Source organism: Rhodotorula graminis (genome assembly GCF_001329695.1).
Source record: "Rhodotorula graminis WP1 unplaced genomic scaffold RHOBAscaffold_18, whole genome shotgun sequence".
Classification (NCBI taxonomy): Eukaryota; Fungi; Basidiomycota; class Microbotryomycetes; order Sporidiobolales; family Sporidiobolaceae; genus Rhodotorula; species Rhodotorula graminis.
In genome coordinates, this window is record NW_017264945.1 from 252355 (window position 1) to 266928 (window position 14574).

Sequence of the window (14574 nt, forward strand, 5' to 3'; positions counted from 1 at the left end):
AGGACCGACGCGAACGGGAGGGCGAGGAGGCCTTGAAAGATCTCGAAGAACCGTGTAAGGAGCGTGTCGAACAGGAGCGACAGGGCGCGGAACAGGTGGTGGCGGTCGGCGGTCGGCCAGCGCCAGTACCGCCACTGGTCCTCCTCGCGCTGGACAAGGTCGAGCGCCTCGCCGACGCACTCCTCGGGCACGCCCTGGTCCTTGTACAGGCCGGCGATGAGGCCGGCGAACGTCGCCGCACGCGTGATGTTGGGGATGCGCCACCTCGTCTGGCAGTGGCGCAGGAGCTGCTCGTGGAGCGGCGACAGGATGGTGAGGGACACGTCCTCGTCGGGCGGGAGGGTCGACATGAGGGCGTAGTCGTGCTCGAGGGCGAGGGTGTACAGGCGGCGGTAGAAGAACCGAGGGTCGGGCGGGACAAAGACGAACGACGACGACGACGACGACGACGCGTCGGGCGAGCGGTCCTCGGGGTCGAGCGTGTTGCCGTCCGACCCGACGATGACGAGCGAGCTGTGCGAGCTGCGCCGACTCGCCTTGTCGGTCAACGCGAGGCCCTCGACGCCGAGCGACCCGCCGCCGCCACCCTTGACGAGGTCCGGGTTGCGCATCGTCATCTCGAGGAGGAGCTCCTGCAACTCGTCGTTCTCCTGCTTGCGCCACGCGCTGAACGCGTCCTCCGACTCAAAGTGCTCGGGCCGGAACGGGAAGTGGTGCGAGCCTGACGACTGCGAGGCCGACGAGGCCGACGGCGGCGAGACGGCGAGCTGCGCGACGGCGTTGATGATCGCCTTGAGGTCGTTGAACGCGGCCTGCGAGGGGGAGTCACCGAGTCAGGTGCGGCCCTCTGCGAGGCGGACATGAGAGAGCGAGAGCGTACCTGCTCGGTGCACGTGCGCTTGAGCGACGCGACGTCGCGCTTGAGCTCGGCGTCGCCCTTGCCGAAGATGGAGCCGATGGCGCGCACGAGCGGCATGTCCTCGAGGACGACGACGGCCGGTGCCGCCGAGGGCGAGTAGTCGAAGCTCTGTCGAGCGATGGCCGGCGACGAGGGTGCGGCGGCCGAGCCGAGGCCGGGCGAGTAGGACGGGTACGGGTTCGAGGTCGAGGCGGACAGGGTGCGGTCGTGGGTCGACTGGGGCGGCGCCGCCGGCTGCGGCGTCGTCGCGTCGCTGTCGAGCTTGGCGCAGTACGTCTCGAGGCGGTTAACGAGCTCGCCCGGGACGCGGCTGCACGACTTGAGCGTGTCCTTGATGACGCGGGTGAAGCGCGCGACCTGGGCGTTGAGCTCGGGTTTCCAGTCGTCGCCGGTGAGCCGCTTCTTGAGGACGTTGCTCGCCGTCGTGACGAACATGAGGATGATCTCCTCGATCTGGCGGTTGTCCTTGAGCTTCTTGTGGAAGCTCGGCTGGGCATAGGTCGTGTAGAAGGCGCCGATCGTCTGGCGGAACAGCGGGTCGGCGTGCGCCGGGTCGGCACCGCGCGCGATGAGCTCCATGCGACGATCGAGCGCCTTGACAAAGTCCTTGGGGAACCGCGACGCCTTGTCGCGGCTGCTCGACGAGTCCTTGAAGACGTCGCCGAGGGACGCGAGCGCGCTCGTCCAGCCGTCGGCGGGTCGCAGCGACGAGCCGGTGCTGCTCGTGGGCTTGGTCGCGGGGCGTGCGAGGGCGGCGGCGTGGGTGGTGGACGAGTGACCGGTGCCAGATGGCGGCGCGGCCGAGGGCGAGGGGGCGTTGGCGGCGGCGTGGCCTGCACGCGCAATGCCGTGCTCGAGGACGGCGACCTTGAGGGCGTGGAGGTAGACGTCGTGGTCGTCCCACCCTGCGTTGCTCGCCGCGCTCCTCGCCGTGCGGGTCGTCATGGCGGTGCAAGGAAGGGCGCCTCGCTCGAGGGCTCGAGGCGGTCGAGAGACGGGGTGGGCGTGGTCGTCGGCGTGCTGGCACTCGTGGCTGAACGACTGGCCGGGCTCGAGGGCCGAGGAAGCGAGTGTGTTGGACGAGTCGGACGCGGGGGCCGATGTCGAGTCTCGACGAGGAGCGGAGAGTCCGGCGGCGTCGTGCGGCTCTGTCGGAGGTGCGGCGGGCCCAGGTGCAAGCTGTACAGGCGCAGCTGCTGTCCTCGTAGGCCGGGACGAGGAGCGAGTCGGTGGTCGTCTGCCCTCGCTCGACCGCCCGTCGTCCGCTGTCGAGCAGCTCGCCGAGACCGTTCCCTCTCGCGCCTCGGCTCGACTGTTCTCGCCCAGTGTATCTGCAGCAACAGAGCAGTCACACACTTGTCGAGCCTACCAACGAGCGAGAAAGAGAGGGCGGAAACTCGGTGCTGCATCTCGGCTCGCCGCCCGTTCGTCTCTCCTCCTCGACGCCGCCAGCCTGTTACTGCGCCCTGCTCCGCTCTGCGCCCGTCTCGACCGCACCGCCCTCGTCCCCCTTGTCGAAGAGACCCTCGCTCATCTCGACGATGCTGCGCATCAGGCTGTCGAGGTCCTCGACTGCCCTCGCCCCGTCTGGACTCAGCGGCCGCCCGTACGACCCTGCCCTCGATCGTCCAGCACTCGCACCTCCTCCAGAAACGCTGCCGCCGGGCGAGAGCAGCACCGCCCCGCTCGAGGCCGACGATCGCGACGCGAGCGACGAGGCCGACGTCGACGGCGTAATGCCGCCGCCGCCACCGCCGCCGCCGCCCCCTCCTCGGGCAGACGACGATCCCGAGTCGGCGCGCAGGTATGCGGGACGAGTCGTCGCGGCGGCAGACGCCGGGCCCGAGCTGGCGGCGAGCTGAGCGGTCGACATCGAGCCCGGGAAGGGGACGGCGTCGGCCGTCGACGCTGCGCGAGCGAGGGTCGGTCGCGGCCCGGCGCCGCTGCGTGTCGTCGACGCCGACGTCGAGGGAAGGGCCGAGAGCGAGCGCGGCGACACGGCGGCAGGCGTCGAGCCGTTCACCCTCGCGCTCGAGGTGTCGAGGCGCAGGCGGGACGTGATGGACACCGGCGTCGACGTGGGCACCTTGACGCGCGACGTCGGCGGCTCCTGCAGCACGCTCGACGTCGCACGCTCGTCGGACGAGTGCCGCACCGGCCGCGGCGCCGACTGCTGGTGCTCGAACCCGTCGGGCAGCGCTGGGCTCGGCGGCAAGTTCTCGCGGTCCCACCTGCGCGCCTCGGTCGCGCGCTCGACGCTCGACCGGCTGTTGCTCCTCGCTCTCGACGCCGATGACGATGACGACGACGATGCCGCCGAGTCGAGCGAGCCGGCGACCTTGTTCCACCGGAGCTCGTTCGGGCTCTTTGGGCTCTTGCTCGCCGCCGTCATCTCGGACGCCGTCGGCCCGCCGACGCGCGCTCCCTCGCCCGGGTGCGAGAAGCCGCCGACAAACATGGGCGGCGTCACGTCCGTGTGGATCGCGAGCGGCCGAGGCGCGGCGGCGGACCCGTCGCCGGCGCGAGGAGGGCGCAGCCTCGGGCCGGCAAAGGCGGGCGCAGCGCGATCCGGCACGGGCGTCGCGTCGTCCTGCGAGTGCTCAGCGCGCAGGGCGGGCGGGAACGTCTCGGGCTGGAGCGAGCGCGGCGAGCGCGCACGGTCGCCGCTTTGCCCGGACGCGGGCCCGCTCGGCGACACGCCGGGCGACGACGTCGGGCTGGCCGACAGGGGTTGGTGCTGCGACGACGACGGCGTGACGTTGCGCATCGGGTACGAGCCGTCGGGCGCGTGCGGCGTCTTGGCGCCGACCGTCGTCCCGCCGTCCGAGACGGTCCTCGCCATCCACTCGCCGCCGCCGCCCGCCATCGCCGCCGCCGCCGAGGGCACCTGGATGCCGAGATCGAGCTCGCGCGCCTTGTCCTTGGCCTTGACGCTCGGGGACGTGACGCGGCGCTGGACCTCGGCGGCAGGCAGGACGGGCGAGCGCTCGTACGCCGACGAGGCCGACCGTGCCGGGTGCGAGCGCGACGAGAAGAAGCTGGTGATGCTCGTGTCCGAGACGTGCGACCCACTCGAGTCGCCGCGCGCCATTGTCGGCGCGTGGAGGGTGGCGGAAGGGGCGGACGCCGAGTGAGGAGGAGGAGGGACGGTGGCAGGGTCGGGAACGGAGGCGCGGCTGAACGGGTTCCATCGACGGGTGCTAGCGGACGAGATTGGTCGGTCGACGTCGGTGTCGGTGCGGCTCGACGAAGAAGCGCGGTCGGCGGTCGGCGGGAACGATTGGAGTGAGTCGGACGACATGGGCATGGCCGGGGTGGTCGGCGCCGAGTGCGGTAGTGCAGGGAGGGCGGGGGAGGATACGTCGAGGAAGGAGGGACGGCGGGCGAGCTCGACTCGGAGCGACGACAGCTGCGAGGTGAGCGCGTCGACGTCGCCCCGCAACCGCTCGACCTCCTCGTCCGCCTTGGCGCGCAGCTTGCGCTCGTCGGCAACCTGCAGAGAAAGTTCGTCAGTGACTGTCCAAGTGGGCGTTGAGGGGGACGAGAGGACGCACGAGCGTGTTGGCCTCGGAAAAGAGCTCGACGCTCAGGTTCTCGAGCTCGCTCATGAGGTCCTCGGTCGTCTTCTCGAGCTCGGCGCACTTAGCGACGAGCGTCTCGTTGCTGCGCTTGAGGCTCGCGTTGTTGCTGCGGAGCGCCGTGCACTCGGTCTCGAGGCTCGAGACCTGCGCCTGGAGCGCAAACAGCTCGCGAGGAAACGTCGGCGAGTTGCCGCCGCTGTTGAACGGGACCGACAGGGACGACGACTCGTCGATCGAGGAAAAGGTCGACGACGAGAACCGAGGCTGGTCGGTCGGCGAGGCCGGGTTGGGCGACACGTCCTTGAGGAGCGGCGACGACGCGACCGAGCGCAGGCCGCGCGAGGTTGGCGGCGGGAGCGAGTTGGACGCAGACGAGGCGTTGCTCGTCGTCGGCTTGCGCTTGGACGGCAGGCGAAAGAAGCTCTTGGCGCCGCCGCTCGCGTCGCCGTCGGCCGAGAGGCCGAGGCCAAACAGCCCGCCGAGGCTGCTCTGCTCGGGCGTGTCGGCGCTCCCTCGACGCTGCGCGCCTGGGCCCGAGTGGTGGCGAGCCATGGCGTGCGAGCTCGACGAGACCGACTCGCGCCGGCGGAGCGTGTCCTCGAGGAACTCGCTGTGCGTCTCGGCGAGCGCGAGATTCGACTGCGCAATCTTGAGCTGCGCGGCGAGGTCGTCGTGCGTCGCGAGTTGCTGCGTCTGTTGCGCGAGGGGAGGACGTCAGATCTCCGCTGAGGAGAGGAGAGAGTGAACGTGAGGGCGCACCATGCCGTCGACGACCCGGAGCAAGCTCCTGACCGCGTCCTCCCACTCGTTCCGCCCGATCGACTCGGCCGCCACCTCCTCAAGCCGGCTCCTCCTCTTTCCCTCGCGCCCCGTCGGCCCAGAGCTCGACAGCCCGAGCCCGACGCCCTCGACGGACGAGTGCCGAGTGCCCCTCGCGAGCACCTCGCGCGCACTGGCGACGATGGCCTCGTAGCGCTCGGCTCGACTAGGTCGACGGGAGTGGCGCGCCTGGTTGGGCAGGAACGAGGAAGGGTGCGAGGGGCCGGACGCTGCCGGGTCGAAAGGGTGTTTCGAGGTGGACGGCGTCGGCGACGGGTCGCCGCTCGAGGTGGACGATGTGGCGTGCGCCGTCGTGGCGGGGGCGTCGACGGCCTGCATGACCGAGTGAGGACCCTGGTACAGCTAGTCGCGGCGCCGTCTCGTCGGTCGGGGCGGCTTGAGGACGGGGTGAGAGGTCGGGGTTGGGTGACGACTGCGACGAGCGGACGCGGCGAGTCGAGGGAGGTGGTGCGAGGCCGCTTCGAGGTGGTGAGGTACAGGCGGATCGTGGCTCGCGGCAGGCGGTGACGCGGTTCGGCTGCGGGCAGCTCGGTGCGGTCAGTTGGCAGATCAGGACGCAGCTCTCCGACGAGGAGGGGAGGGGACGCACAAGCTGGACGGGAAGACGTGGGTCGCACTCGGGCTTGATCCGAGGTCGACAGGTGTGCGCCCTGTGCTCTTGTCACGAGCCGGAGCGAGCGCTCGAGGTTGCCGGAGGGCGACGACTCGGGCGACGACGACGACGAGGCCGAGGACAGGTCGGCGCGCTGCTGTGGCAAGCTGGTGGACGCGCTCGTGTAGGTGCAGCTGTGCAGGCGCGCTGAAGGCGACGTTCACTCGCGGCGGGAGCGAGGGCGAGGCGAGACGAGGGAGCCAACCTTGTCGTCCCGCATCGTCGGCTCGTCGCGGGGCAAGACGGATGGCCGCAGTCTCCAGAGCTTGCAATCTCTCTCGTGTGGGACAGGGCCATGTGCAGAAGAACAGCTCGATGATTGCGCAGAGGGAGAGAGAAAGGGCGGGGGGAGAGAGAGAGAGAGAAGGAGGAGAAGACGACGGCGCGGGAGGAGACGAGGGAACGGGCGCTCAAGACGGGGTCCACTTGGCGTAGACCTGCTCGCCGACGGTCGAAAATTGGAACACGCCCGTGCGCGTCACGCCGTTGGGCGGTTCGAGCATCGACTCGACCAGCTCGTGCAGCGTGACGGCGCCCGCGTCCGACGGCCACAGGACGAGGATCGCCTTGTAAATGTCGTCGACGGGCATGGCCAAGTCGACCTTAGTCTGCCCGAGCTCGTGCAGCTTGAGGAACGCGACCCGGCTGCGGTCGCGCAGGATCGATTGCCGGTCGAGCGTCGGCACCGGCGGCTGCGCAGGCTGCGCGCCCCAGATGGACCCGCCGCCGCCCGACGAGAACGGCGAGGCCCAGTCGACCGAGCCGCCAGAGACGGACGACGACGAAGGAGGCGCAGAGACGCCGCTCCCGATCGGCGCAGACGACGCGTTCGAGATGGACGCCCGGGGAGGCGGCACGACAATCTCGTCGTCCTCGTGCAGCGCCGACGAGCCAAACACGCGAGGCGGCGACGACGACCGGGCGCTCGACGACACGGCCGACGGCGGGCGACCGATTGCGCTGCCGATCGGCGCGACGTTGACCGGGCGCGGGCTCGTGGCGGGAGGCGCGAGCGGCGACGGGCCGAGCGACAGGCCGTTGGCCTGCGGCGAGCGGACGCTGGCCGCCGCCGACGACGACGACGGCTGCGACGAGGCACCAGGAGGCGGCGGGCCGATCGGGGTGCCGCCCCGGCCCAGGCTGGGCGAGATCTGCGGCCCGCCCTGCTGCGGCGGCGGCGACATGAACGACGACGACGACGACGACGACGAGGGCATGCCGATGTTGCCGAACGCCTGTTGCTGCTGAGGGTGGCCCAGGCTCATCGGCGGTGGCGGCGGCGGCGAGAACATGCGGCCCGGCGCCATGCCGTTCGGCTGCGACACGTTGCGCTGCTGAGGGTACGACGGCAGGTTGTGCTGCCCATGGAGGCTCGGCTGGCGCTGCTGCTGCTGCTGGGGCTGAGACGGCGGCCCTTGCTGATGAGGCGGACCCGACATGGACGGCTGGCGAGGCATGGCGCCGTGCGGGAACGACGACGGCTGCTGGCGGCCTGCGCCGGGCCCAGTCGGCGGCGGCGACGGCTTGGACATCGACACGGGCACCTTGGGCAGGCCCGGGATCGACTGCTGCTGCTGCTGCTGCTGCTGCCCTCGAGAGGAAGGAGGTGCGGCGCGCTGGTTGACGGGCGACTTGGGCGTGGCGGCGGCGGTCGCGGCAGCAGCTGCGGCGGCGGCGGCGGCCTGCTGTTGCTGCTGCTGCTGCTTGGCGCGAGCGGCGGCGGCGGCACGCTCAGCTCGCTCCTTGTCCTCCTTGGCCTTGCGCTCGGCCGCCTCGCGCGCCTTGCGCTCGCGGTCCTCGCGGTCGCGCTGCTCGCGCTCCTCGCGCTCTTTGCGCTCGGCCTCGGCGCGCGCCTTGCGGTCGGCGTCGTCGCGCGCCTTCTTCTCGCGCGCCTCCTGCTCGGCCTTGACCTTGGCCTCGCGGGCGAGCCGGGCCTTCTCCTCCTTCTTGAGCCGCTCCTCCTCGCGCTGTTGCCGGGCGCGCTCCTCGCGACGAGCCTTCTCCTCGTCGCGAGCGCGTCGCTCGGCCTCGCGCTTCTGCCGCTGCTCCTCGTTGCGCTGGCGCTCGGCTTCGAGGCGAGCCTCCTCGGCCTGCTTGGCCGCGAGCTCGGCGGACTCGCGCTCGGCCTCCTTGCGCAGGCGCTCCTCCTCCTTCTTGAGCTTCTCGGCCCTGTAGGTGACAAGGCGACGTTAGTACAGGTCGACGAGAGGGAAGGAAAGGGAGGGGAGGTGGACGCACTTCTTCTTGTCCTTCTTCTTCTGCGCCTCCTTGGCCTTCTTGGCCTCGCGCTCCTCCTGGAGCCGCTGCTCGGCCTCGATCTCGCGCAGGAGCTGGTTCTGCTTCTCGGCGGCGACCTCCTCGCGGTAGGCCGTCAGGACGCGCTGCTCGAACATGCGGGCCGCGAAGATCTGGAACATGCGGCGGCCCTCCTCGACGCGCTCTTGCTCGGTCAACGGCTCGTCGTCCTCGTCCGAGCCGTCGTCCTCGTCGTCTCTGCAAACGCGAGCGGGCGAGCGAGTCAGGGACCGGTCCGGGCAACCTCGAGGCGAGAAGGAGAGAGAGAGGGGGGACGCACTCGAGGTCGTCGTCGCTGCGCTCGTCGGCGTACCCGCGCTCGTCGTCGAACGCCTCGGCCGCCTCGCGGTCGCGCCGCACGCGCTTGTCGGCGAGCTGCTCCATCATCTCGAGGAACTTCTGTCCGTTGTTTTGCAACAGCTCGTCGGCGACCGTGAGAATGCCCTCTGCGGGTGTATGCGACGAGTACTTGGGTCAGTTACCGACACTTCCGTCTGAGAGAGAGAGAGGACGCGAGGGGACGGACCCTTGACGGTCAAGCTGCGGCCAAAGCCGAAGAAGTCGCCCTCGCCGTCGGCGCCGCCTCGACGAGACTTGCGTGTCGGTGCGGGCTGGTCCTCGGGCGCGAGCGAGTCCTCGTCGTCGTACTGCAGGTGGGAAGGAGGGAAAGGGGAAGGAGAAAGAAGAAGAAGTCAGGACGGGCGCGATCGAGGATGGGCGGAGAAGCCGACGGCGCGAGCTGCGACGCACCTCCTCCTCGTCTTCCTCCTCGTCGTCGTACTCGCCCTCGCCGTCCTCGTCACCGTCCTCCTCGTCCTCCTCATCGTACTCGCCCTCCTCGTCGTCGTCAAACTCGTCCTCGTCCGGCTCCTCGGGATGCACGACGGCCGCCTTGTTCTTCTGGCGGTCGTTGGTCGCCGCCGGCGCCGCGCCGTGATGATGCGGGTGATGCGGGCAGCTCGGCGAGTGCGTGTGGCCCGGCTCGCCGTGCCCGGGGTTCGGGTGCGTGTGGCCGTGGTGCGCGTGCGTGTGGCCGTGCGTGTGGTGGCCGGCGGCGGGTGCGGCCGGCCCAGGCGGGACGGCGGCGGCGGTATGCGGCTTGGCGGTTGACGAGTGAGGAGCGGCGGCGGCCTTCTTGGCGGCCGGGCGCACGTTCTTGTGGTCCCGGGTCGGCTTGACGACGCGTCCTCGCTGCGCTTTGGCGGTCGCGGCGGCGGCGTTGGGGTCGGCTGGAGGCGTCGGCGGGATTGCCGAGGCGTCGACGGACCCGGGGAAGGGCCCTGGCCCAGGCGGAGGAGGGATCGTGCCGGGAGGGAGCGAGGCGTAGCGCTGCTGATGGAGGGCGTACGACTCGAGCTCGTCGTAGTAGGCGTCGTACAGGGACGACAGCTCCGACTCGATCGCCGACCTGCGAGGAGGAGAGAAGGAGAATCGTCAGGGCCTGTCGCGAGAGAGGAGGCGGGACAGGAGGAGGAGGAGGAAAGGGACGGACCGCTTGCGCCCACACACGCCGCAGCTGCACGCGCCCTGCGCACCCGCCGCCCCGCTCATGGCCTGCTTCATTTTCTTGAGCACGGCCTCCTTCTCGACCTTGACGAGCGCGCGCCGGTCCTGCTCCTTGAGGCCGAGCCAAAAGTCGCGGATGCGGTCGCGCTCGCTCGACGGGCCGGCGAGCGCGTTGGCGTTCGTGTTGCCGCCGGGCTGGTGCGTGTGGACGGCCGGGGCGGACGTCGTGCGCGCGACGGGCGTGTGGGCGGGCGACGCCGACGGGTAGGCGCCGGGCGGAGCGGGCGTCTTGGCGGCGGGCGGGAGCGCCGCAGCGGCTTTGGCCTGCGCCTGCGCCTGCGCTTGGGCGTGCGCCTGGGCGGCGGCGGCCTGCGCCTGGGCCTGGGCCTGCGCGGCGGCCTCCTGCGCCTGGGCGTGCGCCGCCGCTTCTGCCGCCGCCTGCGCCTCGGCCGCCGCAGCCGCCGCGCGCTCGCGCTCCTTGCGCTTCTTCTTCTTGTTCTTCTTCTTGTTGGACGCGGAAGAAGGGGCGTCGCCGGCGGCGTCCTCGTCCTCGGTCTCGTCGAGCGCGGCGCCGTCGTCGACGACGGGCTGGACCTGGGCGGCCGTCGCCTGCTGCTGCTGCGCCGCCTTGGCCGGGGCGGCGACGGGCGGGAACGCGCGCGCTGCGCCGCCGAGGTCGCCCCACGTGAACTCGCCGCCGGCAAACTGGCCGCCGATCGAGCCGATGGCCTCCTCCATCTGCTCGCGCGTGGGCATGCCGACCGGGAACGAGCCGAGGCTGATGGTGGCGGCGGCGGCGGGTTGCTGCTGCTGCTGCTGCGACTGCGACTGCGACTGCTGCTGCTGCTGGGCGGGCGCGGTACCATTGGGCGCAGGGGCGGACGGGATCTGGGGGAGGGGCCCGAGGCCGAACTGGCCCCAGTTGGACTGGACCATCTGGGCGAGCTGGGCCGCGGCCGACGAGAGCTGGTCGTGCGTCAAGGGCGGGAGCGCGCCTGCTGCGCCGGCGCCGGCGGCCGCTGCGGCGACCCCACCGGCGAGCGGGTTGGTGCCGGCGGCGCCGTTGGCTCCTGCGCCCGCCGCGGGTACGGGTTGGCCGTTGGGCCCGGTCGTCCACCCTGCGGCGAGCGGGAGGGCCGAGCGGATGAACTGGCGCAGGTGCTGCGGGAGCGAGGTCCAGTACGCCTCGTCGGCGGCGGTGGCCGCCGCGCCGCCGGGTCCTGGCTGGCCCTGGCCGTGCGCGGCGGCGGCGAGGGCGGTGCCGTTGGCGGCCTGCGGGAAGCTGGCGGCGAACGACGGGTGCGACGACAGGGCCGAGGCTGCTGCGGCCTCGATCTGGCGGTACAGGTCGCTCGCGGTCGACAGGAGGTCGGACGGGGTGGCCGACGGGTGCAGGTACGAGTACTGGCCCTGCTGCGCCTGCTGCTGGGCTGCACCTTGGGCAGGCTGCTGTTGGTGGTGGTTCTGGCCCAGGGTCGGGTCTGCCGGGTCGAGGGCGAGCGAGTCTTGGTCTTGAGAGGCGAGCGGCTCGTCGCTCAAGTCGCCCGCGTCGAGCTCGCCCGGGGCCGAGTCCGAGGTGCCCTTCTTGCGGTTCTTGTTTTTGCGCTTCTTGGCCGCCTTGGACTGGGCGGCCTGCGCCTGCGAGGTGGGCGCGGCGGGCATGGGCGACAGGCGAGAGGAGGGGGTGGTTGCTCCGCACGAGGGCGACGCGGGCGAGGGGGAGGGGCGGGTGCCGGGTGGGCGGGTCGGGGGCGAGTGGTACGGCCGAGTGCGCCCAGGTGGCTCTTGATCACTCTGCTGCAGCCTGGAGCGAGAGCAAGGTCGGGGTTCGAGGCGTGGCGGCGGCGCCCGCCTGGGTCGCGTGCAGACCTTGGCCTCTCGCCGCCCTACAGCCCTCTCTCGCCGCGCAATGCTGCCGGTGAGGTTCTCGTCGCGTAGCCACAGGCCACAGCGACCGCGTCCCGCTCGACGCGCTCCCGCTCGTGCCGTCGTCGCTCATCTCTCCCCCCCTTTCTCCTCGTCCTTCTCCCTCTCGCTTCTCGGCACAACCCGCCCTTGCGGGTCCGCGACTGGCTCGCACGTGAGCTGCTGCACTCGTACATGCTATGCTCCAGCCACTCGGCGGCACCTGCTGTTTGCCGGAACTTTTTCCACCTCGTCCAGCGCCGCTCAACTGCCGCGAAGCGTGCGCAAGGACGGCGCGCGGCTTGGTCAGGCGACAGCTGCATTCGTGCTTGTCCTGCTCTGACGTGCCTCCAGAGACCTCGTTCACACTGCGCTCGGCCGGCAAGGGCGACGGCTCGAGGAGAGTCGTCGGCGCGCGCTGGCGAGGAGGAGCTGTGCCTCGCTCTCGCTTTGCAGCTGACACTCGACACCCACAGGAGCGTCTCGAAGTCTACAAGGCAAGCCCGGATTCCACAGCGCTCGTCTTTGCCGTCGTCGTCGTCGTGGCGACCCTCGAGCACCCGCGACCGCCGCCTCCCCCTCGCCTCAGCCGTCGCCTGCCCCGTCCACCGCTCGACACGCCCTCTGCCGCCACCTTCGACACGCACAAGCACGTCGCGAGCGGCCCACGAGGTGTCGCAGGCGAGCGAGGTCGGGCGGGCGAAAAAAGGCGGCGCACAGGGAGGCGGCCGGTTGGCGGCGCAGGCGCACTTGGCGAGAGGGCAGAGCGGTCGCAACTCGCTCGAATGCGTCTGGCGCGGGCGCACGTCGTCGTGCGACGCCTCGTCGACCGCCTGTCGCCCCCGTCCTTCGCCCGTCGCTCCCCGCGCTCGCGACGCTCTCCTGGCTGCGCTGCCTCGCGCCCTCGCTCGCCGCAACTTGTGCCCGAACCTGCTTCTTCTCTCTGCGCTCGACTCGAGCTATCGACAGCGCTGCGTCCTACGTCGCCGCTGCATCCTGCTGCTATCCAGTCCGCTGTCCTGCTCCCGCACCGCGTTCCGTCCTTCGCGCCGGCGCGGTCGAGCCTTGTCTCGTGCCGCGGCTTTGCAGCAAGGACCGCGCCGCGTGAGCTACCGCCTCCGATCTATCGTCACTGTATTCGTGCCTGTCTCGTCGACGCCGCGCATGCAGAGCTGGGCGCGCCGCGGCGAGGAATGCTGAAAGTCGGCGACGAGCTTTACGCGCAGCGTCGTCTCGGTGGCAGCAGCGCGTGCTGCAAAGAGAGCCTACAGTACGAGACACTCTTGCCGGGCAGAAGGTAGGCTCGCGGACGAACCCAGAGTCTGACGACCGTCCAGAGCTGGCCGACCGCCGTCGCTCCGTTTGAGAAGGTCGAGCGCAGGTCTGAAACGTTGTGAACGAGCTGCAGGGCAGGACGAGCTTCCCTTCATGCTCGAGCGATGGCAGCACACGATTCTGCGGGAACGCTGAGAGGAGATCGGCGAGCGAGGAGCCAGGACAAATGCGCCCGGCTCGAAGCGACGCCCAGCTGGCGGCGGCTTTGCGCCTGCAATGCGACGGAAAGCATGTGCGTCGGGACAGAGCGACACATGCATGACCGCGAGCGCCTGTTGAAAGTACGGCAGCCGTGAGAGGGGAGCACGAAGCGTCTGTCGCAGAAGGCTCGAGCGGTGACGCCTCGTTCAAGCTTCTCAGCGCGTCGACGTCCCCTGCAACCCGGTCAAGCGCTCAGAGAGTGTCCAAGCAGCTCACAGAGGATCTTCGACTAGGAAGCTGCGCCAGAACGAGCATCGCGTAGGCGAGAGCTTCTTGAGGATGGCCGGCAAGCGCACCCTCTGTCGACGAGCGCTACGGTCGACCGTGCGAGGAGCCCGAGTCTGCATGTGTGGACGACGAGCGAGAGACGGTGCGGGTGCTGCAGAATGACGACCGGCAAGCGCAGGTCGACAGGTGACGAGAGAAGATTGAGCGAGGACGACGGTCCATGCAGCGAAGCAGGCTCGCGCAAGAAGCCGTCCTGAGCGCACTACAGGTCGTCCGAGCAGGAGAGAGGACCTGAACCGCCAGGGGGAAGCAGCTACGGAACCTGAAGCTGGGCCTGAAGTCGGCCAGAAGCCGAATCTCGAGGCTGACGCGCGCGAGGCAGGCCCAGACGAGAGGCGAGACGGCGCGAGACGCAGCTCGGGAGAAGGGAGCTCGAGTGTAGCTCGAAAGAGTACGGCGATGCGCTCTTTGCGACAGCAGCAGGGAGGAGGTCCGGCCAGAGGGCGAGCGAGGACGAGGCAATGTGAGCGGACGGACCCCCGGGCGCGCGCAGCGCGCTCGCGTCTGTGCTCCCAGGCTGGGGCGCGCTTGCTCGCACGCCGCGCGTGCAGCATGAGGTGGTGCTGTGTCGAGCGAGCGAAGCGAGCGTCGGGCGAGGCGGCGGCAGCTCGGGCCAAGCGAGGTCCGGCAGCTCGACCGGAGGTCGAGCCTGGCGGAGCCTGACTGGTCTGGCGAGCTTCTCTGAGGCCTCACCTGAGGACTAGAGGGTGGTGGAGAGCAAGGCGAGGCGGGCGCGAGCTGGGGGACTTGGGCTCGGCGGCGGCGCGCGCCTCTCCCTCTTCTCCTCGTCCCAGTTCAAGATGGCCATCGCACCGAGGTCCGTCCAGCGTCCTAGGCTCGTTCTGCTTTGCATAGCTGACATCCTCGACACCCACAGGAGCGTCTCGAAGGTCTACAAGGCAAGCCCGGATTCCACAGCGCTCGTCTTTGCCGTCGTCGTCGTCGAGGCGACCCTCGAGCACCCGCGACCGCCGCCTCCCCCTCGCCTCAGCCGTCGCCTGCCCCGTCCACCGCTCGACACGCCCTCTGCCGCCACCTTCGACACGCACAAG

The 14574-nt window shown here is 70.6% G+C and overlaps 2 protein-coding genes across 2 annotated transcripts; both read right to left on the minus strand.

Moving 5' to 3' along the window:
• Positions 1-6293: 6293 nt before the first annotated feature.
• RHOBADRAFT_67016 (uncharacterized protein) lies at positions 6294-7999 on the minus strand. The gene has a single exon (XM_018419153.1). It carries the CDS (start codon positions 7522-7524, stop codon positions 6403-6405), a length of 1122 nt encoding a protein of 373 aa, XP_018267976.1. The 5' UTR covers positions 7525-7999; the 3' UTR covers positions 6294-6402.
• A 182-nt stretch (positions 8000-8181) lies between these two features.
• On the minus strand, positions 8182-8445 carry RHOBADRAFT_18852 (uncharacterized protein; the record flags this gene model as incomplete). The annotated part of the gene is made up of 1 exon (XM_018412453.1): positions 8182-8445. A coding segment is annotated over one exon (264 nt), but the record flags the coding sequence as incomplete, so codon positions are not given.
• Between the last annotated feature and the right edge of the window lie 6129 nt (positions 8446-14574).